This window comes from Cystoisospora suis (assembly GCF_002600585.1).
Source record: "Cystoisospora suis strain Wien I chromosome Unknown contig_4481, whole genome shotgun sequence".
Lineage (NCBI taxonomy): Eukaryota > Apicomplexa > Conoidasida > Eucoccidiorida > Sarcocystidae > Cystoisospora > Cystoisospora suis.
In genome coordinates, this window is record NW_027157273.1 from 25,556 (window position 1) to 49,287 (window position 23,732).

The following is a 23,732-nucleotide window of genomic DNA, read 5'->3' on the forward strand; positions in this document are numbered from 1 at the left end:
AGTCGTGCCGCGTGCTTTTAGGCACGAGAGGCCGCAGCGAGCCGAGTGATGGCGTGGCAAGACTGACGACACATCCACTCCATTCGCCGTTGTCCTGGTCATAACTAGCTGACGAGTTCGCCTACCAGGGACTGACGCACCTTTTTCACTTGGGTCGTCAAAACGATCTGTGGCGCTCTGCGCCGCTATGAAAACTCAGGCACCTACGGTCGACCGTTCCTATGACGATCAGCTGCGAGCACAGGCGTGGAATGAGCACTTCAGCCGGCGCCGTGCACGCATTCGCAAATGTGATTACGAAGACGGCTGTCCTCCCGCTCGTTGGCTGAAGGTACGCACACTGTTCGAGAATGGGGAAGTGGCCACACCACCTTCTTCAGGAGCCTCGTATTATAGGGGGGTCCCTATACTGGATCTGGATGCGACAGGGCACGCCCCGCAAAGTAAGGTGTAACGCCCTTGTGGCTGCTGCAGCTGCCTGACACAAGAAGCTTAGGCTACTGTCCATACCGAATCCACGTCAGAAACTGCTGCCGAGCACGACACGCCGTACGTTCCCTTTTCAAACCGGCTTACTGGCTCACTCGCACCCCCCGTGCAGGAAAACACGCGCCCGCGCAGGAAAAAAAACGGCACCAAAAAGAACTCGGATGGCTGAAGAAGTCGCCGAAAGAAGAAGCATTCGTCTGGCTGCCTTACCCGTCCAGACAAGCTACACCGAGTTTTTCAAGGAATATCCGACTGTCAGTGGCGACGACACTAGTGAAAGGGAAGAATGCGACGAAGAGAGTGTAGCGTGAATTCTTCGGCCCTTCCATCAGAGCGACAAAGAGAGGTGTCGATAGAATGCTTGCACGCCTTCAATCCCCACTTGTTTTGCTCCGCTTCATAGTTTTGCTGAGTGGGTTAAGCCAGTACCACAGTGCCTTCGATGACACACATGCGGAGCGTCGGTGGATCAAGGTGGGCGGCGGTGCGCAGCGACACTCCTCCCAACAGGGGAGCGCCTCGGAACTACCTCGCTCTCTTCCTGTGTTTCCAGTTGAACAACCATCAGCTACTCAAGTATCTCACTACAGGCAGTCGGGCCCTGCGCTAGAGGAGGCCGACTGCGGACACCCCTCTGTGAGCCCGTACCCGTTGGTGCACTATCTTTTCAGGCGAGGGGCGCAGCCCTTCGCATGTGCCTCAGGAAATGCGAGTGAGACTGCTGTATGTACTACTTCATTGTCTGAGGTGGCTGCTTTTTTCGTCACAGTCAATTTGCGCGAGAAAGAGGGCATGTGCACGCAGAACCGGAGTTGCTTGGTAGGCGCGTCAGTGCCGCCTGGAACGTCTACGCGCGCACTTACACAAGCCCGATGTGTCGACCCCGAATACCGGCCTAGCGTTCAAACGTACTCTTCCACGTGAAAAAGTGCTGACAGAGCCAGGGGTCCTCACGCCGTGTGTTTGAGCCGTAGTATCTCAGAAATCCAAAGAGGCCTCGCAGACTACCGCTTCACTCTTTTACGCGGCCCCAAGCGTACCGGAGCCGGGCCCCGTACTACCGACCCTGTATGGTCTCGGAATTGCCTCAAAGAACTTAGTAGATTGTGCTTCCCTCTGCGGCCGCTAACGAAGCTAAGGCTAGCAGAGGCGCTACCTCCAACACTCACTCGGGCTGGATGATGCAGTGTATGATGCGCACCCTTGCCCCACAGTCTGCTCTGCGCCGGAGAAGGAACCTCGACTGGCCGACCGGCCGCACTGGTCTATCTGGAACTTCCGCCGGAGCGCCTTCGAGAAAGCAGTTGCTGTTAACACGGGGGCATCGCGTGGGGTTTGATCATTTGACAAGACTCGTTAGAACGCAGCCCACCGAGAACTGCCACTCGCTGACGACGTTACCTGTGAGCACCACACCCAACGGACAACAAACTGCTACGGACCGACAGAGGAAAAGCACGTTTACGCTCTCGCATCGGTAAAGTGGAGCATTGGCCTACCTGATCGTATGCCTCGAGGACGAGAGCCACGAGTAAGTTGAGGATTATGGTATCCGTGAGAATGTAAAATGAGACGAAGTACGCGCCACAGCTGAAGACGGAAGTGTGCTTGACAAGTGCCTACGCACAGCACCAACAACAAACTAGGCATCACCCTGCAGCAGGGCCAGCGACGCCAGTGGTCAATGAGCACGGCAATGGTGCTCCGCCCAGTTGCGGAGTATGTGCTCAGAAACACTCACCTTCAGCGAGTCGTCCCAGCCATTCACTGTGAGGAGGAAAAGTGTAACAAGTGAAGCGAAGAAGTCGTTGAAATTCAGCACCCCCCAGTCAGTGGGATCGTCCATGTCAGGCCCCTTAGGTGGCAGGTGGTCCATATCACACTTGATGATCCCGCCGAACAGCTCCATTCCGACTGTTCCATATGCACAGAAAATTACGACTAAGACCAGGAGAACCGTGTTCAGCGCAGCTACAGCCGCGACCAGAGAGACGATCTGCGGAGAGAGAACCCATAAAGAAACAATTCTAACAAGTGGCCCATCAGCCGCATACCACAGCAGAGACAATCTTTGAGGCAAAGCAAATAATTGTACACAACATTGTCTCGTGAAAGACCGATGTCCCGGCAGGACAGTTGTTTGGAGTAAAAGTTGCTGAGAATCAGGCGTCAAATCCTGACGGGGTCGGAGCCAAACTGTGAAAAGACAACATCTGGCTGCTCTTTCTCCCAGGCGGTAACATGGCGCAGCGTCAAACAGACGTGTGACCCCCGCCGCAGGGCTCATGGGCCTGAGCCAGCCAGCAGAAGCGCCATTTCGGAGAAAGTGGCTTTCCTTGGACAGGCAAAATCAGTAACATCGAGGCCTACGCGTTGAATCACAGTGCAACGCGGACAGTACACCAGACAGCGCATCAACACTGCTGTATATTCAAGGGGTTACAGACTAAGCAGTGTTTGTTTCCAGCTTGGGATTAGGCAGAAACATGGGAAGGAACCGCCGTTTCCAAAAAGGCACGATCGCAAGGCTGAACCAAGCCGCAGTGTCACTCGACGTCACTGAGAGCTTCCTGTTTAATTTCATCCCGTCCAAACGATAGTATGATCCATTAAGCGCCGAAGATGGTGCAGCCGCGAAAAGTCCAAACGGAGCAATTCAACTCGTGTGAATCTCGGCACGCTCACTGCCAACAGAAGTGCACCGGCCAGCCCTCCGGGGAACCTCTGTATAGGGATGTGACCACATCACAACTCTGTCTAAGACACGCAACAGTGCCAAGTCTTGTAAAGAGGACGGCTTCGCAGAGAGCGGATGTCAGGAAGACGTAGGAAGAAAGAGAGAAGACTCTCGTCAATTTTTATCTTGTCCGGTAACTAGGGGCTTTATGCACGCGAGTACCGTGGTGCAAAACTAGAAACGTCGTCGCGCATGTGGACACGATGCGGCGAGATGCCAAACAACCGACGAAACTTTCTAACTCAACCCGTGTGTCGCGTTTGCTACTTACGAAAACCGTACCAGTTTCCTGAGAGGGGAAATACGAAAAAAAATTCGTATGCCACGGAGCACGCGAATGAATGCCAGGCAGCGCGATAGGTCGTCGAAGGTTTCCGTTGTACAAGCCGGATGAAACGCCGAGGCACTTCCTGCCCAAAGACAGGCTAGCTCAAGCACCATGACTCCAACCCCGATGCAGATGTCGAACCTGGTGACAGCACGAGTTGACGGCTTGCGAAAAGCATGGTGTCAGCAGACAGAAAAGTCTAAACAAATGTGTCTTCCCACCAATGTAAGTACGGCGGCATTCATCGACTGATAATGCAAGTCAAGAAAAGTTTTCGGTTCATTCCGTATAGCCACAATTTTACTGGAAACACATTATGACCACCACCCGGTAAGCGTCGGTGCCAACTCAAGAGTTCTACAGACACCGTGCATCCTTCCGTAAGCACCCACACGGGCCTTCCGGTGCGATGTATTGCCTCACGTGTCAGGGTTGCCACAAGCATAGTTTCTGAGATTGGTTCAGAACGTGGCTACGGGAAAAGATCCACCTACGCGGCTCTCCCCGAGACTTATATAAGGCATGCTCGGCAACGCGACACAGGGGCCGGCCAAACACACACATGAATCCTTGGTTGGTTCAGGAAGCGCTGCCATGCTCTACTGTCACCTCCACGAGAAGGAGGTTTTGACTTCTGTATTCCAAAGCACAGACCAGATACGAGGGACGAAAGCTGTCCGAATGGGGATACCGGACAACCGCGCGACCGGAGGACAAGTCTGCGGAATGCGACAAAATGAAAACCTATTCAGTGTCAAGTAGCCGTTGCGGAGCTGTCGAGACGCCGAGCGATTAGATTCATCAAGGAGGCGCAGGACAGTACACGTAGGCACTCAGGATGCATGCACGCTTGACTCAGGTGTAAAGATCGCAGTTCCATACCGTTCCCGTAAGCTCAGACCCGTATAACGCTTCATGGAGGTTGTGAGCCTGATGCGGATCACCACGGATGCCAGGTACACCAAGCTGAGAGCGTTCTGAAGCCAGTAAGCCCCCGCCACAGAGCCAAAGCATGACGCCGGCATGCCCTCTGCAAGGTCGATGGGAGACGACTCAATGTCTTCGCCAGTTAGGTTCGACGCTTTGTTGATAAACTTGCGTGTCTGCAGACAGGTACACATGAAATGTAGTATCGTCATACGTGTGTACGAATTCTGTCCCGGCTGAACAATTTGTTTATACACCAGTGTGCGACCACACCGTGCAAAAGGCGTACGGAGACAGCGTACAGCCATGAAGGCCCGCCGACAAGGACGCGGGTGCTGCGCAGTTCCGGCAGTGCATCGAACAGTGAATGCATACATGATTTTGCGTTTCAAGTATTTGCTAGAAAAGACAGAGACGAAGACGAACAGAAAGGTGAAGAACCGATGTGAACAGTGAGAGGTGAACATCAGTCAAGGCATGCCGCACCCTCATGTGAGAGCAGATGGACTAGCAAACCCCGACCATGGCCTGTGTCCACAAACAAGCAGCGGTGAGAGAAAAGCGTCTCTTGGAGAGCCAGAGAATCTGCAATGTCAGAAGACTCAACAGGAAGCTCGACTGCAGTCGTCTTTAGCCCCAGACGCATATAAGTAAGGAATGGTTGGCCACTGCTTCTCTTGAATTCTCCACAATCACGAGGTGCGGAAGAGCGAAGAGGGGGCCCCCCGAATGACCACACGGGCATTTCTCGCCAGCACAGAAAGCGTCAAGACCCACCCAAAAAGAAGGGGACCAAACGGACGCAGTGATGCGAATTCGCATACACGAAAAACCCTTCGAGCAAAATGGCATTCGGAACTAAAGATACAAAGACATACCTGCATATAAGTGAGAACTAGGGACGCAACTACACACACATCAGCGACAGCGTTCAACAATCGCCTGTGTATTGCCGAATGACAGGAATCGGATCGCCACGCTCGCTCCTCCTCTTTTTGCTTTCTTGAATCTGCATGCAAGAACAAGAGAAACATTTCAATATTCACGTCGCACTCCCGGCGCTGGCTGGCGGCACTACAGAAGGCTTCATCAGTCCTATTATCTTCTCACCAATCCGCGTGTTTTAGCTGTGTGAACTGTGCACACCTCGTGTCCTCTGGACTGTAGACTAAGGAAAGCTTCTCTGAAAGGGAGTCACATTGAACCGACATCCTTCATCCTTCCTCGCTTAGTTCGCCTGAAGAGCATTGTCGAACTGCCCCAACCTCGAGTGCCACATCCACTCGATATCTTTTGTGTAACCTTTCCCCTCCTTCCCTCACTTACCATATGCGGCGAGCGTGGAGACAATCTCCTGGAACTGCATTTTCGTTATTCCTTTTCCTCCTTTGTCTCCTCTTGTCAACACATTGAAAAGTTCGAGCGCGTCATCGTTCACGCAACTCCACAGTCTGCGAGAAGAGTTTTCCCATGGACGCATCTTAAAGAATCCTCCTGTCCCACTTTGAGACGGATAAACCGCAGGGAGTACATTCGCATTTGTTGGCCTGAATGACTTCGTCATTAAGTTCGAGGACATTGGAAGTTGTCCTCCTACCCTTCCTGCGCTTTCTCCATACGTGCTGAAATGATCCGCTTCTGAGAAAAACGTTGCGCGAACGCTGGTATCTTCTCTGAAAAGGAGATCCTCCCGAGGACCTTTGAAGCCCGGAGCCCCTAAACCCCTTAGATGCGTTCGCCGGTAGCGTTGTCCCCAAAAGGCTTGCCACCAGGGCACATCGCTACGTCCACTGTCACTATTACTCCCGGCGTCGTCTTCCACAACAGCGACACCCGTGCGGGCAATCGACGTGCTCTCGTTGAGAAATGGAGACGACAAAGAGTCAGCTCTTGGTGATTTTGATGGCTGTGAGTCGGAGAGGCTCGAGAGGTGAGACGTAGGTGGTGGGTTCGAGGAGCAGACGCTCAAGCAAGCCTCCGGAACAGTAGAATCGTTTCTCGACGCGCGCGAAGAAGCTCGTGGGCTGTTTAGACCTTTTGTCATCCAACGGGAGGAACACGCATGCTGATTGTCCACGCCCTTATCTTCCGCTCGCAAAGGCGGCGTTAGCATCCCACCACCTTCCTGAGTAGAGTCGATGGTCGCCGAAGTCCCTTCTGTGATTCCGGGGTCTCTCCCTCTGCCTACGCCTTCCAGCACTAGCGCACTCTGGTTCTCAAACCGCAAAGCGGCATCAGCGGGAGGGTCGTCACTGCCCTGCGTAGGGCTGAATTCAGCCTGCCGAAGCTGCATACGACTGTAACCCGTTGAAGCGCAGCCACGCAACCGCTGTCGGTTCACTCCGTCCTCCACTGTGCTCTGATCATCAGGCGGCCTTCTTTCGTCTCGTGCTCTCTTGCCCTCCGCGGGCAGTTCACGAGCTGGAGGTTCCTGCTTTGCCGATCCTCCACGCACTACCGCGACGACAGACGGCAAGTCGCCTGCGAGGTCCGGAAGCTCAAAGCGCGGCCGGCCCGGCAGCTGCGAAAGGTGGCGGTAGAATGCGTACCAAGTCGTAAGAGACACATTTGGTTCGTGTTCCCCAGAGCAGCGGAAGAAGTCCATAGAGAAAGCCCTACTGTGGGCGTGCCTCTCCAACGCGTGACTAGGGAGCGGTTCCCTCGGAAGCTTGTGCCCTTGGCAGAAGCGTTGCTCAGAACCGCTGTCAAAAAGGGAGACGACACATGCTTCGCCGCACGAGTGCGCTTCAGCCAGACTTGCATCGCTACCGGCTTGCTCACGATCACGCAAATGCAGTGAACTCGCGGTGCGTGAAATGTGGCTGCAATTAGTATCGCTATGGAGTCCGCCGTCTGGTGAGTAAGAGTGAAGACAAGCATCAAGTCGCTTCTGGTAAAGAGCAAGCAGCTCGAACGCCGTGTCCACATAGCGCCTTGACAGCATCTGCTGCTCACGACGGTCCTGTATTCCACAAACACTACCGCGAGGAGAGACCACATGGCACTGTACAAAAAACTCAGTCGTTCTTTTCCGGAGATAATTGAATGCATCTCATCAACAATTTTTCATGAATCCCCGGTTTCCAAGTGTCCATCCATCCAGGGTGGTGTTCACGGCAGGCTGCAACCCCCTCAACAGCTTTCCATCTTCTCACGCCTCTCACCCAAAAGCAGGCGACCGGGGTGCTTGACTCATTGCTTATCAGCGCGTCTGCAACTGGCGGTCACCGATAGAAGTTGCGGTCCTAGAAATGACTGAGTAACATTTTTTTACTCCGTATATCGCTAGCGCCTTTCCAGTCCCTGGTGTAAGTTTCCTCTTGAAACTCAGAGAAACTAGCGAAAAGACCTCGAAAATGTCACATGCTTCCCTTGCGTGCGACGTCATTCACTGTGGCTATAGGCCTGATACCTACGGGCGAAAAGAAGTCATGTCCCGTCCTCGACGCAAGCAGAGGGAAGACGCCTGAGACTTTGTGGACCCGTTTACGTCCATCGGGCGCCAACATAGAGTACGTCTGTGATTGGTTAGCAAAGCTTCACAGCCTTTAGTTCTAAATTCCTCGTTTCCCTGACTTAGCCCAGAAGCGGCGACTGGGCCCAGTGAGCAACGGTGCACGGGGACAATCAGGGTAGAGGTCCACGCTTCTCATATCGGCCCAAAAAGGAGAAGAAAGAACAGGTGTCTTCAGAAGCATGCTAGAAGTCGTACTACCTGGCACGCATACACCGGGAGTGCGTTCCTCTTTACTATAGGCGTGCGTCACTCCCCATCCCCACTCACTATACACGGAGCTATGTCACAGCCCCCTCCTCCACGGTCGCGGGCTCCTACAGAGGGTGCTCCTATCCTCAAACACGGGCATGCCACAACAGCCTCCCCTGTTACGGGGAAAGGCAGTATAGAAGATAGACAGCGATTTAGTGAGCTCGGCATGTGCATCGCCAATTACCTGAAGGTCACCGTCTCTGTAGCCCGTGTAGAAGGCAGCAGCGAAGAGGCCGAGGAGGACCGCAGTGAGTAGATAGAAGACGACAATAAACAAAACAGCGACTTCGTGGACAGTGTATCCACGTAATAAAACTTGCGGAAGACGGACAGTGGTAACTACCAAAAGTAGAGAAGTGCAGCCGCTCTGAAACGAGTGGAACTCATCATGTCCGTTGGTACCCGCGAAGAGAATGACACCCAACCAGTCAAAAAGCAGCACGCTTAGAAAAGTCGCCAAGATGATGGTCTTCACCTGCAATCGCACGGACAGCACGACCTACGATACTGTTCAGGAAGTCAGCTCGACGTTTCGCGCAGAGTTCCCAGCTGGATGTGTGAAGATGCTATTCCTAGCTGTGCTACATCCAGATGCTCCCGCTGCGGGGGAGCCGAAATCTAGTCTCACGAGATGCTTCCAAGCAGACCCTGAAAGAGTAGGCACTTTGCCGTGGCATTGAAGGAGCATGTGATATCCGAAACACGTAACAAATCCAGGGAACAAGCCACCGAGTCAGTCAACATTCCTCACAAAGCAGCGAAGCGAAACCCTGAATGTCTCCTCCGTCCCACTCGCGTACCTTTGGAAGCGTGCGTACAATTCGAACAAGCATGCGAAGTACAGGATAGCAGAAGAGACCTAGGAGCAAAGGCCTTGCAAGCCTCGACGCCACGTAGGGTTTGTAGAAAAAGAACTGCGAATGCGCAAGGGTGCCTCCCCTCTCTCCTTCTCCGTTTCGTCCCCACCAGCCCCGGTCTTCGACTTCTGGCCAAAGTAGTGCTGCTATGACGATGTCCAGAAGAGACACAACGCAGCAGGTGAGAATAGAAATGAGAGAAAGAGGCAGAGGAAGAGGAAACGAGCTCTGCCTTTTGCTCCAGATGGCAGGAATCTCATCGCTACCCTTGGGTCCCCCTTCACTTGGTTGACGGACCGCTGTTCCTCGGTACACACACTGCAAAAAGGCAGCGGTAAGGAAGAGAGATAAACAAACAAAGGCGATGAGGAAATGAATGACACGACGCCACCGTGGGCTCAGTTCAGGGACCAGAGAGGGAGCAGCTGAAGTGCGTAGAGCAGGAGGATAGGGGCTAAAATGAAACTTTGAAGGGATGGGACGATGACCATTGTCATCTAGGCCGGACTCCGACTGACTCAAGTTCTCTTGATGGCTTTCAAGGAAGTCTCGAAGAGACGGCAAGAGCGGTGGACAAGAGCTGAACGAGCAACCCGAACCAGCAAGCAAGGATGGAGAACCATGACGGCCGGAAAAGGAACGTTCGCCAGGAAAGGTGGAATCAGGCACGGATGAACGAGAGGAGGAAGATGGCGTCATTGAGCCCGGACGCAAAGACGGTTGAGTGTGAAAATCAGTTGCCTCTCGTGACAAAAGCATTGTCTCCCCCGCCCCCGTTGATTCGAGTAGCACGCCCATAAATGCCCCTGTTCGTGCTTTTTTGTTCCTGCTCTTCTGCAGGGCCTGGCCACCGGGTCGGTTATCATCTCTTTTCTCGGCTCCGCCACCTCCTCCCTCATCCTTCCATTCTTGTTTCCTTAATACACCTTGCACTTGCAACAATCCAGGTCTCAGGTCACTCTCGAGAAGCACTTGTGCTCCCAATCCCCGTTCACCGTCGTGCCTCGAGTGCATGAGAGACCAACTTTCTCCTGCTTCAGAATGAGATGGAAAAGAGAGGGACGACAGTTCGGAGCACTTATGAGGACGAGCCTCCTTGGAGGTTTCATTACCTCCCTTGCCGCCAGTGCCTTTCTGACAACCATAAGGAAGGAAAATATGGTAATCTGCGGGTCGGCTTCCCCCCACAGACTGTGTTACCAGCGGACCAAGAGAGGGAGCGCAGATCCGTTTTCCACGCCATGACGGACGTTTCTTCGGACTTGCCACTACTGTAGTGTGTTGCTGAGTGAAGTCCGAACGCGTCTGGTAGTGTTTGTTGCCATGGCCCTCCGGACGTATCGCAGATCCAGTGTGTGCCCAAGGGAGAAATGAGAGAGGCGGTTGTGCGCGGGGAAGAGGCTGCTCGGTCTTCGAATGTGAAGTATTTTCGCGAAACAGCAAACCCTCCTGGGAAACGCTCATGGAAAGCCCAGTCTTTGCAATGGAGTGCTCGGATGACGTGCGTAAGGTGGAAGAAGAAGAACTGGCGAGCTTCCTTGGTGTACTGTGGGGCGAGACAGTCTCCTCTGGTGCCGGCCTAGAAGAGACCGAAGAAAAAGTAGAAGCGAAACGATGAGGATCGGAAACAGTGACACGAAAAGGTGAAGTAGCGGGCAAGGGGATGCCCCGTTTACTATCGCCGAAGGCTCTTCTAGGAAAATACCTCGGCGGCCGAGCTCCTAGAGCACCGGAATGGAGTGATGGCACAGTAAAATGCACGCCGTCGGTATCTACCTTCGAAGGCAATCCAGGTCCTTCGTGGATGGCCGAATAATCACGATCTCGAGCGGCCCGAGAGGGAGACGGCGGGGGGTACGCAGAGGAAGGTAGCAGGGGTTTTTTCCGGTAAACCGGGCCAGGATCCTCGAAGAACGCAAGTAGAAGATAGAGACAGAGAGCGACATTCACAAACGGCCGTAGCCAAAGATACCAACGGAACGCGTTCTGTTGACGAGAAGAGCTGAAGCATGAAGGGGGTAGAGGAGGCTGCTCAGGAAGCAAAGATACACTGTACACCCAGCATGCTGCAGCCAAGGCTTCATCTCCTCCTTGAGGTGGGACACAGGAAGCAGCCTCAGCAGAGCAAGGGCTGCGGGGTGGCGACGTGGATCCGGGGAGAGAAGATGATGAAAGACGAAGAGAAGGCGACAAAGAAGAGACCACAGGAGGTGAACTGTTCGATTCATAATGTGAGAGAGGAGCTCTCAAGTGTTGATTAGAAGGCGTTGGAAATTTTTCTTCCGGACCTTCATTCCCTGTAGGACAAGAGGACTTTGTTGGGTTCTCAGTCTCGGATGTAGGAAATGCCATGATGTGATAAAAACAGCAACAGTCGGCGGCTGGACAGAGAGACGGCAGTTCCAGTTGGCCCCACAGGCGTCCTCATCAAAGCTACAGTCATTGTTCTGATCCCAGGATGAGCTGACAACTGAAAAGCGTAACTCAAAGGGCCAACGAAGGAGAGACAAGCGTCTCTATGATGTTGGTCTCGCTGGTGCAGAATACGAGGTTTCGAAGGCACTACCTGTACCCGGAAGCCGGAATGCGTCCTTTGGAGAAGCTGTCCATCAAATTGGTCCTCTGTCAAACCTAGTGAAAGCAGAAGGAAATAACGGACATGCTCGTCTGTTCATGCGCTCTCCATAGCAACACAGGAACATTCTTCCACGGCATGTATGTGTGGGTTCCGATTACACGTGTGTGTCTTGGCGGCACTCTCGGAAGTCTTCTTGGGAAGCAGAAAAGTGAGAAGCACTCCGGGAAAGGCAGCAAGTGTACTCCTGCATTAGGAAGTAACTAAAGCCGCAAATATACCTGCGCATGCTCGCAGTCAGACTCCAGCCATACGGAGTCGTTCCTTTAGTTAGAGTAACAGAATCAACCACCGATCCGCTGGGAGTGGCCTTCATTCCGGATGAAAAGAAAAACAACAGCCATAACGTCAATACACGAGGCTGAATCCGCCGCTTCACCTCTTCGAGAAAAAAGTTAACTGCCGAAAGCTGTATGGATGTCGTTCTGAACAAAGGCGCAAAGTGACCAGCTGACGGGGAAGGGAACAGGGATCTAAGAACACAAAGCCACCAGCAAATGACAGAGCCGTCGCCCCAGTTTAGGACCAAGTGTGGAGCAGAGGATCACACGAGGGGGCCCTCCTTCCGCAAATCCAGGAAAGTTGCTGGGCTCGGTCCTGAACGATGCTGGTGAGCAATCAGCGGTCCCTCTACCTGGGATCGGCGGAGAGAGGAACTGTGGTGTGTGGGTGCATGGGACCGTTGAGGAGGACAAAGACCGCAGGAGCCGCCGAACGAACGTTAGCCGTCTGTCCTGCCTTCCAAGAGATGTGGTCGTCGTGTGTGGGTGCCAGGACCACGTGCATCTGTCACGCAGTAGGCAGTCTCCAGTGCCTTGTGGCTCGTATCGCGGCTTGCCGGTGCGCATGCACAGTAGGGAGAGAGCCAAACTGTAACGAGACATCTGAAAAAGAAGATTTTACTTTGTTCCAGAGATAGGGTTTTTCTCCGCAGGCTTGAATCCCGGTGTGCTTCTAAGGGGACAGGGCAGAGACACGTGTTCTCGCTTCACATCGGAGGGGGGGGAAGAGACAGCACACCGGAACGGACCTCTTGCGAACCAACCGCCAAGGACTGCGCTGACTGACACGAGACCAGGTCTTCACCGCTGTGTTTCCCTGGCTGCGGCCCAGCCAGATAGAAATCCAGAAGTCTATCAAAGCGATTGATAGATCTTGGTTCAGCGGGGAACCTCACACTGCTCCTGGGGGGTGTGCTCCTGTTTTTCGATGGTGTCTGTCCCGCCGCCGGGTTAGGGCTCCGGGACATGTAACGGGTCCATGCGTGCCTACGTCTCGGAGTTCCGATGCATCCACTCGCCTATAGGGCGAAGTGAGTAGGGAGCAGATGTTCCGCGTGTTCAGTCTGTCTCCTTCAGAGTTGTCGAAAAAACGTCGACAAAACGGCAAATATGTACCAGGTCACCTCGCGTCTTTACGGGCGCACGAATGTTAGCACGGGGGTCTCCCAGAGTGTCCTCATGGACAAGACGTCAAGACGCCTGAGATTGCAAAGTACCGCGCTTCGCTGTTCAACTTTTCTGTCTTCACGGGGGTTGTCTCTTTGCAGCCGATAACCACTTTCCAAGCACAGGAACTGCCAGACGCGTGCCCAACACTGTTTGAGGCAGTTCCATTAGCAGGAACTCACTGCCTAGCGACCGTGGCTTCGGCCTCTCTACGTGCCGTCTGGATGTAGGTCGTACATTCTCAGTCCTGGTTTCTGCTTGACGCAGCAGTTGCAAATTACCTGTCAGCCGTGCCTTTCTGTTCCAAACAGCAGCTGTGCATGGAAGCGTGTTTCCTTGGGTTTGGGAAATATCCTCCCCATCTGTCTTTCTGGCAGCAGAAGACACAAAACAAGAGCCGGAATCTGTGAAAGGCTGTTACATTTCTGTCTTTTCAGGATTCAGAGCGTTTCTGCATGCGCCGTCTGTTTTTGACATCTTGCACCAAAAACTCCACAGGAGACCCTTTCACGGGTATCAAGTTGCCAAGCCGTTGTTCACCGAGTATTTCGCGCAGCCACTGAGCTCGGTCTTGTCCCCGACTCGTCCGTTCTCCCGCGTCATCAGCTTGTTCAGAAGCGCCCGTGGCATATTAGATATCTCGTCTATAGGATGTTCCCCGGTGTGGCATTTTCTCGTTAAGCCTCTCCTTCGGCATTTTCTTCGTGGGTTGGCAGTGGGTTTACACCTTCAATCGCCTTTCCTGCGTAATCTGTAGTCCATTAACGTCGTCGAAAGTGCTCTTGTTCACTGGTGCAAGATGGCGTCGACAGATCCGTTGAAAGTGAACGTGAAGTGGAACAAGCAAGAGTTTGATGGCCTCGAGGTGGATCTGGCTGAGCCTCTGGCTCTACTCAATGCTCAGCTGATGTAAGTAGCCTCACCGTCACAACTACCTGGTCTTCCCGATATGTTTCTGCTCGGTCATCCTGTTCGCGTTTTGGCAGATGTCTCGGCAGCGCCTCGTGGTGAATGTCAGAGTTGTTCTCTGGGTGCTGCTCTGTCGCGTCACGTTTCAGTTTAAAGGCCGTGTTCTCGCAGAGGGTTCCGTCCCAGGAAGCCTATCCGGGCGCCAAGCCAAGAGATGTGACTTGGTCTTCACAGGGGTTGCTTAGTATCCGTTTCCCGGGACCTCGAGATTGCATATACATAGGTTTTATGGCTATCCTCGTACCTAACTGTATGGTAACAGTCTACCTACCGTTAACCTCGGAATGCAAGCTATTCCTCAGTTCGGTCAGACTGTCTGCTATCTGTCAGTTTGCCGGCGCTAAGACGGCCTTTCTCCCCTAGCTTGGGTGCCGGTGCCCGACAGGAGGGCGTATTGCTTCCTCAACTCCTAATGTTTCTGGTGGGTCCCTTGGTTGGCTTCGGAAGCTAGAAGCTACGAGTAGCATCAAGGAGTAGCGACAGCGCCACGTAGTTCGGTGTTTTCGTGTCCTCCCGACTTGAAGTAATGTGACGTTCTCTTTCTGAAAGGAAGTTCGGAAGCCGTTTTGCTAAGACACCAAGCTCCTTCAAGATACTGTCTGCGTCCTTCATTGTTGTCGTTGCATAGGACGCTCACTGGAGTGCCAGCGGACCGACAGAAGCTCATGGCAAACCGCAAGTTGATCAAAAGCATTGAAGATCTGCAGGCGATTGCACGCACTGGGAAGGGGGTGAAGATTACGATGTTAGGTACAGCTGAAGGAGGGGAGCTGAAGCAGCCCGAGAGTAAAACTGTTTTCCTCGAGGATTTGTCCGCTGCAGAGCAGGCACGCCTCCTTCGAGAAAAGAATATTGAACCCCTCCCTCCTGTGAGTGAGCACTCCGAGATGATGCGTGATCAAAGTTTGTGCGACCGGCGGGAGGCTGCTTCCACAGTTGTGGCCCGGCCTCGATGGACCATGCGGGCTCAGAGAAGGCGAGGCGATTCTGAAAGCGTCTTCTCAAGGAAGGCGGTCGCTTAGCTTTCTTATATGACATGCATGTAATCTGTCTAGTGCAGAAAAACGGGGAGTTGTTGTATCTCCCCTTCTATTGCGAACTCATCCATAGGGAGTCGCTAGCGACCTCGGACTCTTTTATCTTCCCTTTTGAAGGTGCATTTTGTCCATAAAACCGCTTTATTTTATCGTCTCGCGCAGCACGGTATTGAGATGCATCGTCATTTCCTCCGGCAGGGTAGTCTTAAATGTATGCGGGGCGCAGCCACCCGGCACCTCTGAGGGTGACAGCGGTTGGTTCTTCGGGTGCTAGGGTACTTTGGTCATGATGAGGAAACCCCCTGTAGCAAGTCCTCTCCGTGGTTGTCACGCGATAGCTTCTTTGTTCTTTCGGAGTGACGCCGTGAACGGGGGTGTCCGCAGGGGATAGGGTGTTTGAGTTCGTCCGTTTGATTCTTCCTCACCTCACACACCACGCCGAAACTAATTTCTCTCGGGTAGAGGAATGAACACCTTCGGGCGTGCTGTAAATCTGTGCAGCCTTGAGTCAGCGATACTTGACCGGGACATCGATTCTGGTTGCGCTGAGTTTGGACTGCGTGCGTTGCTGTTCTTACTTTGTGTCTTCTCTATAGGGGATCACAAACTTGGGAAATACTTGTTACCTTGCGTCGGTACTCCAGATGCTCAGGCCTTGCCGTGAGTTGTCAACTGCCATCAAACAGGATATGCGCAACACCACCGGCGGAGCAGCGGCCTCGTACTCTGCTGCCCCTGGGTCTGCGGGTGCTACTCACCGTCTTGCCTTGGCCTTGAAAGACTTTTTTCTGCAGTGGGATACTACTGCAGATGCTGTACAACCTCTCCTGTTGGTAAGCTCTCTGTTCTAGTCATGAAGAGAATGTCGCGCGTACGGAATACCCCCGGCCCTGGCGTTGACAAGGATATGTTTCTTCGTCAATCGAGGATTGTCGGCCCGATGTAGTCAGCCGGATGTATGCATGAGTAGTTCTTGTTCTGACACAAAAGGTCTGCAACTGGTTCAGCAGCGTCCTCCAGGACAGTTGTCCCTTTTTGCGTCTTTCTCCCCTCCGTACCACGCTCTGTGCGCATCACAGCAGCCGAAGGCAAATGCCTCCGTTGGCAGCGTTGATTCTGTGTTCGACTCTGTAACTGGTCGGTCGCGGAAAGGTCAAGCTATGCAGTACCACTTCTTCGATACATGAACTTCCCGTTGATTGAAAAGATTGAAAAACCCTCTGCTTCATGACGCTGAGATCGAGTCGCGCCGTTCAGAGAACTAGGAGGCGTTGACCGTCAGGAAAGGAACTGCGGTAGCAGCCGTGTAGTCTTGTGGATGTCACTTCCGGTTTACGTGTGGGTCGCATTCTCCTGACTGATCTCGTTGTGACAGCTGTAGTTTACCTGTAACACTATTTCCCAACCAGTGTATAGTCTAGACCTTGTCTGCCTGATTGTGCGCAGGTGCACGCGATCCGCGAAGCCTTCCCACAATTCGCGAGGAAAGCTGCAGCTGGACCTGGTAAGTCCTTCTTCTCTCAGCTCTCCTGATAAAAGAAAAGGTTGAAGGCGTGTCTTGTAGAAAGCAGTTGCGAAGATGTCAGAAGAGAAACTCCGACCGCGTGAGGTTAGGAAGAAACCACAGGCACCTTTCACGTCAGCAATGTGTTCTAAACTATCAGTGGACTGCAAGGCAACCCGTAGCGGCCACAAGAGGAGAGGTGTGGTTAGTCACGCCCGGGGTGGCGACGCTGGTTGAACCGGTTCCACTTTCAATGACCTTCATTGCTGAGGCTTACCAACACGGGCAGGTAGGGGAGTGAAGGCAGCCGGCTGACTCAGGGTGTTCTGGTCCCGACTTTTGTACAAGACTTCGGTTTCCAACGTGTGACTCAGTGACCTGCCTTCAAGACTTCCACGGCTGGCAGTTCAGTTGAGCGAGCAGCGTAAGCGCATGCCGCTAGGGACCCACAAATTTCAATCCATGCCCGAGAGAGAAGGTCGTGTGCGTCTTCTTTGCTATGCCCATGCACTCAGAAGACTGATGGGGGATATGACGGTCTTGTGTTGCTCTTCTGGAGAACATCTCGTTGTTATAGGGCGATACCGCAAAGTCAATTCTGAGCATAGTAGTTGGGCACAACGATGACGGTTTACGATGGCTTGTACTTCCTTCATCATGTTTTGACTGGAAGTACAGAAGGGAGGTTCACGTTCTTACGGTGGGCTCTGCTGTGTCTAAAAGGCGCTCTGTTGAGTGTTCTCAATAGAATACAAAATTGTAATGTTTCTTTCAGCAACGTGATGCAGGTTACTGTTGTGCAGCCGTGTAAATCGAGAATAGGCTTTGACTGCGCCCGCACTTGGACAGATCTCCCGTGGATTGTTTGCCGATGAATACAAGGAGTTTTCTTCCTCGCCGCCCCCCTCCTTTTCTATGATATGCTACTTCGTGCGGTGATACCCCTGTTCCTCGGCTAGTGGATGCATCACTCCCGATGAAGCCTAGCAGGGGGAACCGGTGTTTCAGTTTCACTCGGGAAGACTAGCGAGGATCGAAGCCTACTTTGTACCGGTTTTTGTTTGGTCGATAGATAAGCGTCCAGCGAATGATGTCACCGAACTTCCGGTGTTTTTGCTGTCATTTTCATCATCCGCAGGAGGACTTGGAGCCGGTTTTATGCAGCAAGATGCAGAAGAGTGTTTGGGGTGCCTTCTGAATGTCCTAGCAGAAAGTCTGCCGATAAGTCAGAATCCCAGGGCTGCAGAAAATCTTCCCGTGCGCTATACAAAGGCAACGAATTTCGTGGATGCTCTTTTCGGGTTTGATACACTCATTACAACTCGTCGTGAGAAAGGAATAACTTCTCAGATGAGTCCACCGGAGACTCGACTGGAGAAGAATATCAAGTTCACATGCTTCCTTGGGACCATGCAAAATCCTATCAATACACTCGATGAAGGAATCAAGTTCTCACTAGCCGAGGAACGTATTTGTTTGGGTAACAGCAGCACGGGGAATGGCAGTGGCGCTACTACAGAAGAAGGCATGGCTGTCGACGGTGTAGACGGAGGAGAAACTAATCATCAAGAGCAAAACTGTTTGGTGCGCTCAACAAAGTTCGCTTCTCTTCCTTTCTACTTACTTGTTCAATTCATGCGCTTCGAGTGGAAACGCCTTGGAGGCCAAGCGGAGAAGGCGAAAGTTTGCAAGAGCGTTAAGTTTTCTCATACGCTTGACTTGTACGCCTACTGCACTGATGTAAGCATGAATTCTCAGTCGCACGCGGGGGCAGTTGTGCCGCCGGGGACGGCAGAAAAAGGTTTCTGCTCATTCGCCCGAGGACTTAACGTGATCTTGTCTGGTGTCCTTGCACCAGCCGCTGTTTTTGATTCGATCGTTCTCTCACGCCATTCCGCGTCGGGCGGATGTAGTGCTACCCGTACCCTAGCTCTGTGCACGAGACAAGGACACTCTGTGCTGGTCGTAGACACTCCTCAGTCATCGTTTGCTCTTTGTCACGCCCAAGAGTGCATGCCCCACTCCTGGGCTGACTTCCTCTATCTGTGCTGAAGAGAGCTTGTTCGTTGAGGCTGTTGCGTTGGCTCACCGTAGCTGCTGCACGCTGCGTGATATCCGGGGGACAGAGACATCGTAATGCCGTGCGTGGTGTGTATACCCATACATGTCCGTGCAAACAGCAGGAAAGGAAGGAGCGTCGAACACACAACAGTCGAAGGGGACTGGTTGGGGAGATGAGAGGAGGTGTTGCGTAGAGGAGAGCTCTCCGTCCGCAGGAAAAACAGTCGGTGTAGTGTAGCGAATCGTATCGGAGGAGTTTCTTTTTGTGACAACACGACTGTTTGCAGCCGCATGCCTCCCGGAAATAAGGAGGAGGCGGTTGTGGTTTCCGGTAGAAAGTCAGGAAGCAACAGGGGGTCTAAGGCAGTGTCATGTTGAAGAGGCGATATAGGGAGCGGCTGGGTAACACCTCCGCGGACGGAGACTATCCCCGACAGCCCAGAAGTCTCCGTACTTTTTGTGTCACGCGGTCACCTCGTCAGGAGTAGAACTGAGTCAGTGACCCTGCTGCACTCTTCCGCATCCCTTTCAGGAGTTGAAGGGACAACTGCAAATTGGGCGGGACGTAATCGCTTTGCGACGAGAACGGGAAGTCGGCGACGCATCAACCAAGAGTCTCAACGCAGAGGCTGCCAAGAAGGCAGACGCAGCCGGAAACGAGAGTTCTCAGACCGATTCAGCAGCCTCCGGGGGGATCCAGGCTGGGATGGCAGGTGAGCCACGTGGAGATCGAGTCATAGCGGTCCATTCCGCGTCGTTTCCCAGTTCGCCTTATCTCTGTGGTCTCCCCGTGCTTGTTAGGACCCCGTTGTTCAGGAACGAGGAAACAGATACCTTCTGAACTTTAGAGGAAAGTCTAGTGCACATATGCGTGTTCTCATGTGAACGCGCTGTCGCGGAGGATCGCATTAGACAACGGGTGAAGCGGTTACAATGTTTGCGCCTGCTCCCGGACACCACAGGTTGCGTTTTATCGTTGGTAGACGCTTTCCAGGGTTGTGCCTATAGCGCGGTGGGTGACGGCCGAGCAGTCTTTTTACTGCTTGCTGAACTCAACAGTAAACGTCGCTGCTGTATAAGCTGAGCTTCGTGGCTTCAGTGAACACTCAGCAGCGTTGTGCGGAGCGAGGACGGTTTGTCTTATCCGTCTTTCCATGTAGTGTTTGCTAAACTGTGCGAGAGCCGAATCTCAGGCCTGTGTGCCGGTCGAGCGCATTAGGGGCGCAGTCTCGGATGCAGTTGTTTGGATTCCTCCAAGCGTTTACATACTAAAGGACACGTTTACTCTGCGGTGTGTCTCTGTGCGCGCATCACCCAGCAGGCGGCGAGGCAAAGAATTTGGGGGGGCTTTACCGTACTGGTACCTATCAGTTGCTTGGCATCGTGACCCACCAGGGAAGACACGCCGACAGTGGACACTACGTTGGCTGGTCAAGGCGAGACCAACGGGAGCCGCGACTAATTGAGAAGGCGAAGAAGGAGGAAGCAGAGAGGGCTGCTCAGGAAGAGCAGAACGGTGTGATAGCCAAGAAGAAAAAGCAGTCGAATGTGGACGTTTGGGTGAAATTTGACGATGACAGAGTGACGGAGATTCCATGGGATCAGATTGATCTTGCCGGCGGTCGTAGTGATTACCATATTGCATACTTGCTCATGTTCAGAGAGATTCTCGTGGACGCGACATCTGAGGAGGTAGAGACTGTTCGGAAGATGCAGGAGGAGCAGAAAAAGGAGCTTGAAGCCATAGCTGAAAAACGCAAACAGAACGGACAAGTAGAACAGGGCGAAGTCCCCGTTTCGAACCAAAACTAAGAGGGTTCCGAGTGCACAACGCAGGTGTGTCGCGTCCTTCGGGTGTCCGCCTGAGACAAGGCTCAGTAGCTAGAAGGGCAGTACGTTGTATTTGAGAATACTTTATGGCGACACGGCTTCAAAAGGGTCGGCGACGACTGGTGTGAAGCTGGCGTACCACTCAGCGGATGCGAGGCGTGCATCAAGGGAGTACATGTGGCAAGGTACCACCGCATTCAGAAGCCACGGAAAGTGTCGGGTGAATCCGGTGCAATGAGGGTGCGTGTAGCCGTGAGAGCCAAGACTCAGTCATAGAGTCTTGGCTCTCATGGCTGCGTATCTGACGGGTTACGGAGTGCGAGGGCCTGTCGTCGGGACGTCTGGTCAAAGAGTTGCCTCGAGCCCCGACGAGCGGCTGCAACTCGCCTGAGACAAGACCACCTGCGCGAGCCATTTGGGCACTCGAAATCGATGACTCGCGATGCCATGGTATGCGCCGTTCTTACGACAAAATTGGGGATTCCCTGTCCATGGCATACGCCGGCTTCTAGTTGGAGACAACGTTGTCAGAGGCAGAACAGTCGCGGGCACCGGGATAGCTGCTATGCGCGGAGGCGGAGCGGAGTGGACGTTATTCCCTAGGGCCCGCTCGTTTTCTCTCTGTGTAGATCTTGTGCGGCCTTACTTGGTTACATTGGGTCCTTACACTGAAAGCCAGCTTCCTGGTGGGACTGCTGGCGCCGCCGCGTGAGACGCGTTGGACATATGCTTGGTCTGCGTCATCTTCATTCAGTCGTAGACCCGTCCGTAACTCTCCGTTAACTGCTTGATTTCTCGTGAAAAAACTCATACCTCAGTATACGAAATTCGCAGGTTGATCTCCACGGCGCCAGACTCGTGCGTGACACCAGATCCGCGCTACTTTTTCGGTTTGGGGAAGCTGCGGCTAGCACTCGGGCTGCGGACGCGTGTCGCCAGTCGATGCCTAAGCATATGAGTACCAGCGCGAAACTGCGCAGCTGAAGTATAACAGCAGAGTGGATAGCGTGCTCGCTTGTTATTGTTGGGCGCTACATGGGCATTGCAGCGGTCCTAATGAAAGCTGCTGTTAATATCGGGAAAACTGGACAACAATACAGGGCTGTGCGGTTCAGTATCCTGGTGCTTTTCACGAATAGCGCTGCCACCGAGATGCGACACAGCCGTGCGCTGCCGCTTTGTACCGGTATGCTCCATGAAACAACACCGCCCAGCGCCTCTGACATGAATCGACTGGATGATCGGCTTTTGATTGCCCAGGGATTCACAGTCACAGTGAGCCGTCAAGCTCAAATCATCCGCGGCGGGTACAGCTTGTTCAACTGAGGCCTGCTACAGTCCGACGAACCGTCGAATGAAGTTCGTGAGAAGCGTGAAGAAATCTTACCAAGAAAAAGTACAGGCGCGGCAACGCAGGGCGGCATGTTCTGTAATGATAATACTCGGTGACACGGGGCAAGGTGGAGTGTAGATGTCTCTAGCTACGGGTCCTAGAAAGAGTGACAGTGCGTGCATGCAAAGGACATGACGTTGTATGTTAGGTAACAGTGAATCAACAGAAAGTTGACTTGCAAACAACAGTAGAAGGAAAATTTGCCACTGCGGTACCTGCGATGCGACTGTACGCGAGTACTTCCTACTGCTGAATACCCTTTACCGGGTGTCATCCTGTGAAGGCCCCCTAGGAACAGGCTTTGGCCCGACTCATTTGGTGCATGTGGTATGCGTGGTGGCAAGCTGGAAGAACCATAGGCAGACTCACCAGATCGGGCAGCGACTGAGACAAGGATTGCCCAGGGCCGGAATGCTATGGCCTACCCTTGTAACGCGCAACGCTTTATAGAGAGTATCGTCCCAGTATGGGATATTTCTTCTGTCACGGCTAGGATGGTGTCTCTACACAGTGAAAGGGCTCACACGAAGGTGAAGACTCGAACGTCTGGAGGTGACCCGGAGTATGCGAGCCTAACGGCAGCGGCTCGTCGGGTTGTGAAAGCAGATGTGGCCTCAGGAACTGCACGTAGTGTAGTGTGCCGTGCAGATAGTGGGGTGCCTCTTCGATCAGGAATCGGCAGTGAAAACAACGGGGATAGGAGCTTTGAAACGCACGGCCCTAGGAGCAGGTACGCCCGAACAGCGATAGGCTTCGGTAAGTGCATAGCTGGCGGCAGGTAGCTCGTGTTCTCGAGCTACAGCCGGCAGTCAGTAGACGCTCGTCAAGGAAATAGGGGCACAGACCAGCCGGGCAGGACTTCATTGAGAACCAGGGTTCTGGTTCCGAGGAGTGCAGTTGGTGTGCCTGGTTGTTTGGAGTTTCTCCCGTCACAAGGTAGACGAGGCAGCGCTGGTGTCGAAAGAATGACTGGCTGTTGAAAATTCCGTTCCTGCATGAAGTCTGCAGTTTTCGCTGGGTTCTGCTGGTTTCTCCGCAGAAACGAATTCACTCTCCATGAGACTGTAAAGACGGCTCCGCTGGTAGTTTGGACTGCCGGTGATTCCATGGTGACGTCGCCGGGAGTGCATACGTGAACCGTGTATGTTGCGGACTCACACCTTCTATAAAAGCCTACCACAAGAGAGAGACCTCTCTCTTCAAGCCTTCTGGCAGGCGCGCAAGTGGGACAGTCCAGGACAGAATGGCCGCTTTTTTTTTTAAGTTCCTACACTGGGCGAATGAGTTTTCTTTTCCATGTCATCTGTTGGTGTAGTCCGAGTAGGTTTTCTTCATCGGGGTGGAAGGAATCAAAAGCTGGGAACTTAGCCGTACTACTCGAAAGACATGGTAAAAGGAGCTGGGAAACAATTGAGAAAGCGGCTTCGCGTGTAGCACCCTGACTTAGCCGAGTGGCAACAAGCGTTAGTCTGTGTACGAGTTCGAGTCCGCGACTACAGTTCCGTGGCGCACTGCCATTTCCCGGTTGCAGGGGTACCCAGACGCTCTCCGACAAGTGGATAAATCACTGCGAGTCCACTAGGACGTTGCGTCTGCCATTTTGGATAGTAAAGTCCGACAGCACAGCCACCGCGTATGTAGGCTGCGTGCACTACGGTACGTCCGCGTTCCCAAACAAACTGGTCAGCAGAGCTTGCGTACTCCTCATGGTGGATGAGGTGTCTCTCCCTCTCCACATCAGCGACTTA

At 53.3% G+C, this 23,732-nt stretch overlaps 3 protein-coding genes across 3 annotated transcripts; 1 reads left to right on the forward strand and 2 right to left on the reverse strand.

The window, feature by feature from the left end:
- Positions 1–74: 74 nt before the first annotated feature.
- CSUI_008133 (cation channel family protein) lies at positions 75–12,880 on the reverse strand. Its single transcript, XM_068068271.1, has 9 exons — positions 9,051–12,880; positions 8,435–8,725; positions 5,808–7,443; positions 5,360–5,490; positions 4,437–4,657; positions 3,509–3,695; positions 2,231–2,485; positions 1,989–2,108; positions 75–1,890 (listed from the first exon to the last, which is right to left on the reverse strand). The coding sequence occupies exons 1-9, from the start codon at positions 11,457–11,459 to the stop codon at positions 1,846–1,848; spliced, it is 5,295 nt and encodes a 1,764-aa protein (XP_067919754.1). The 5' UTR covers positions 11,460–12,880; the 3' UTR covers positions 75–1,845.
- CSUI_008134 (uncharacterized protein) lies at positions 2,815–3,068 on the reverse strand (the record flags this gene model as incomplete). The annotated part of the gene is made up of 1 exon (XM_068068272.1): positions 2,815–3,068. A coding segment is annotated over one exon (132 nt), but the record flags the coding sequence as incomplete, so codon positions are not given.
- A 33-nt stretch (positions 12,881–12,913) lies between the features above and the next one.
- CSUI_008135 (ubiquitin carboxyl-terminal) lies at positions 12,914–20,573 on the forward strand (the record flags this gene model as incomplete). Its single annotated transcript, XM_068068273.1, has 7 exons — positions 12,914–14,099; positions 14,788–15,028; positions 15,793–16,029; positions 16,643–16,700; positions 17,773–18,440; positions 19,294–19,474; positions 20,083–20,573. Exons 1-7 carry the CDS (start codon positions 13,990–13,992, stop codon positions 20,571–20,573), a joined length of 1,986 nt encoding a protein of 661 aa, XP_067919756.1. The 5' UTR covers positions 12,914–13,989.
- Positions 20,574–23,732: the final 3,159 nt, after the last annotated feature.

Excerpts from the sequence above, each read along its gene's own strand:
- CSUI_008133 (XM_068068271.1), bottom strand. The coding sequence starts at position 11,459 with ATGGCATTTCCTACATCCGAGACTGAGAACCCAACAAAGTCCTCTTGT. Across the intron at positions 4,658-5,359 it reads TAGTTCTCACTTATATGCAG|ACACGCAAGTTTATCAACAA; the intron begins GTATGTCTTTGT and ends ACCTGTCTGCAG. Across the intron at positions 2,109-2,230 it reads GCTGGGACGACTCGCTGAAG|GCACTTGTCAAGCACACTTC; the intron begins GTGAGTGTTTCT and ends TGCTGTGCGTAG.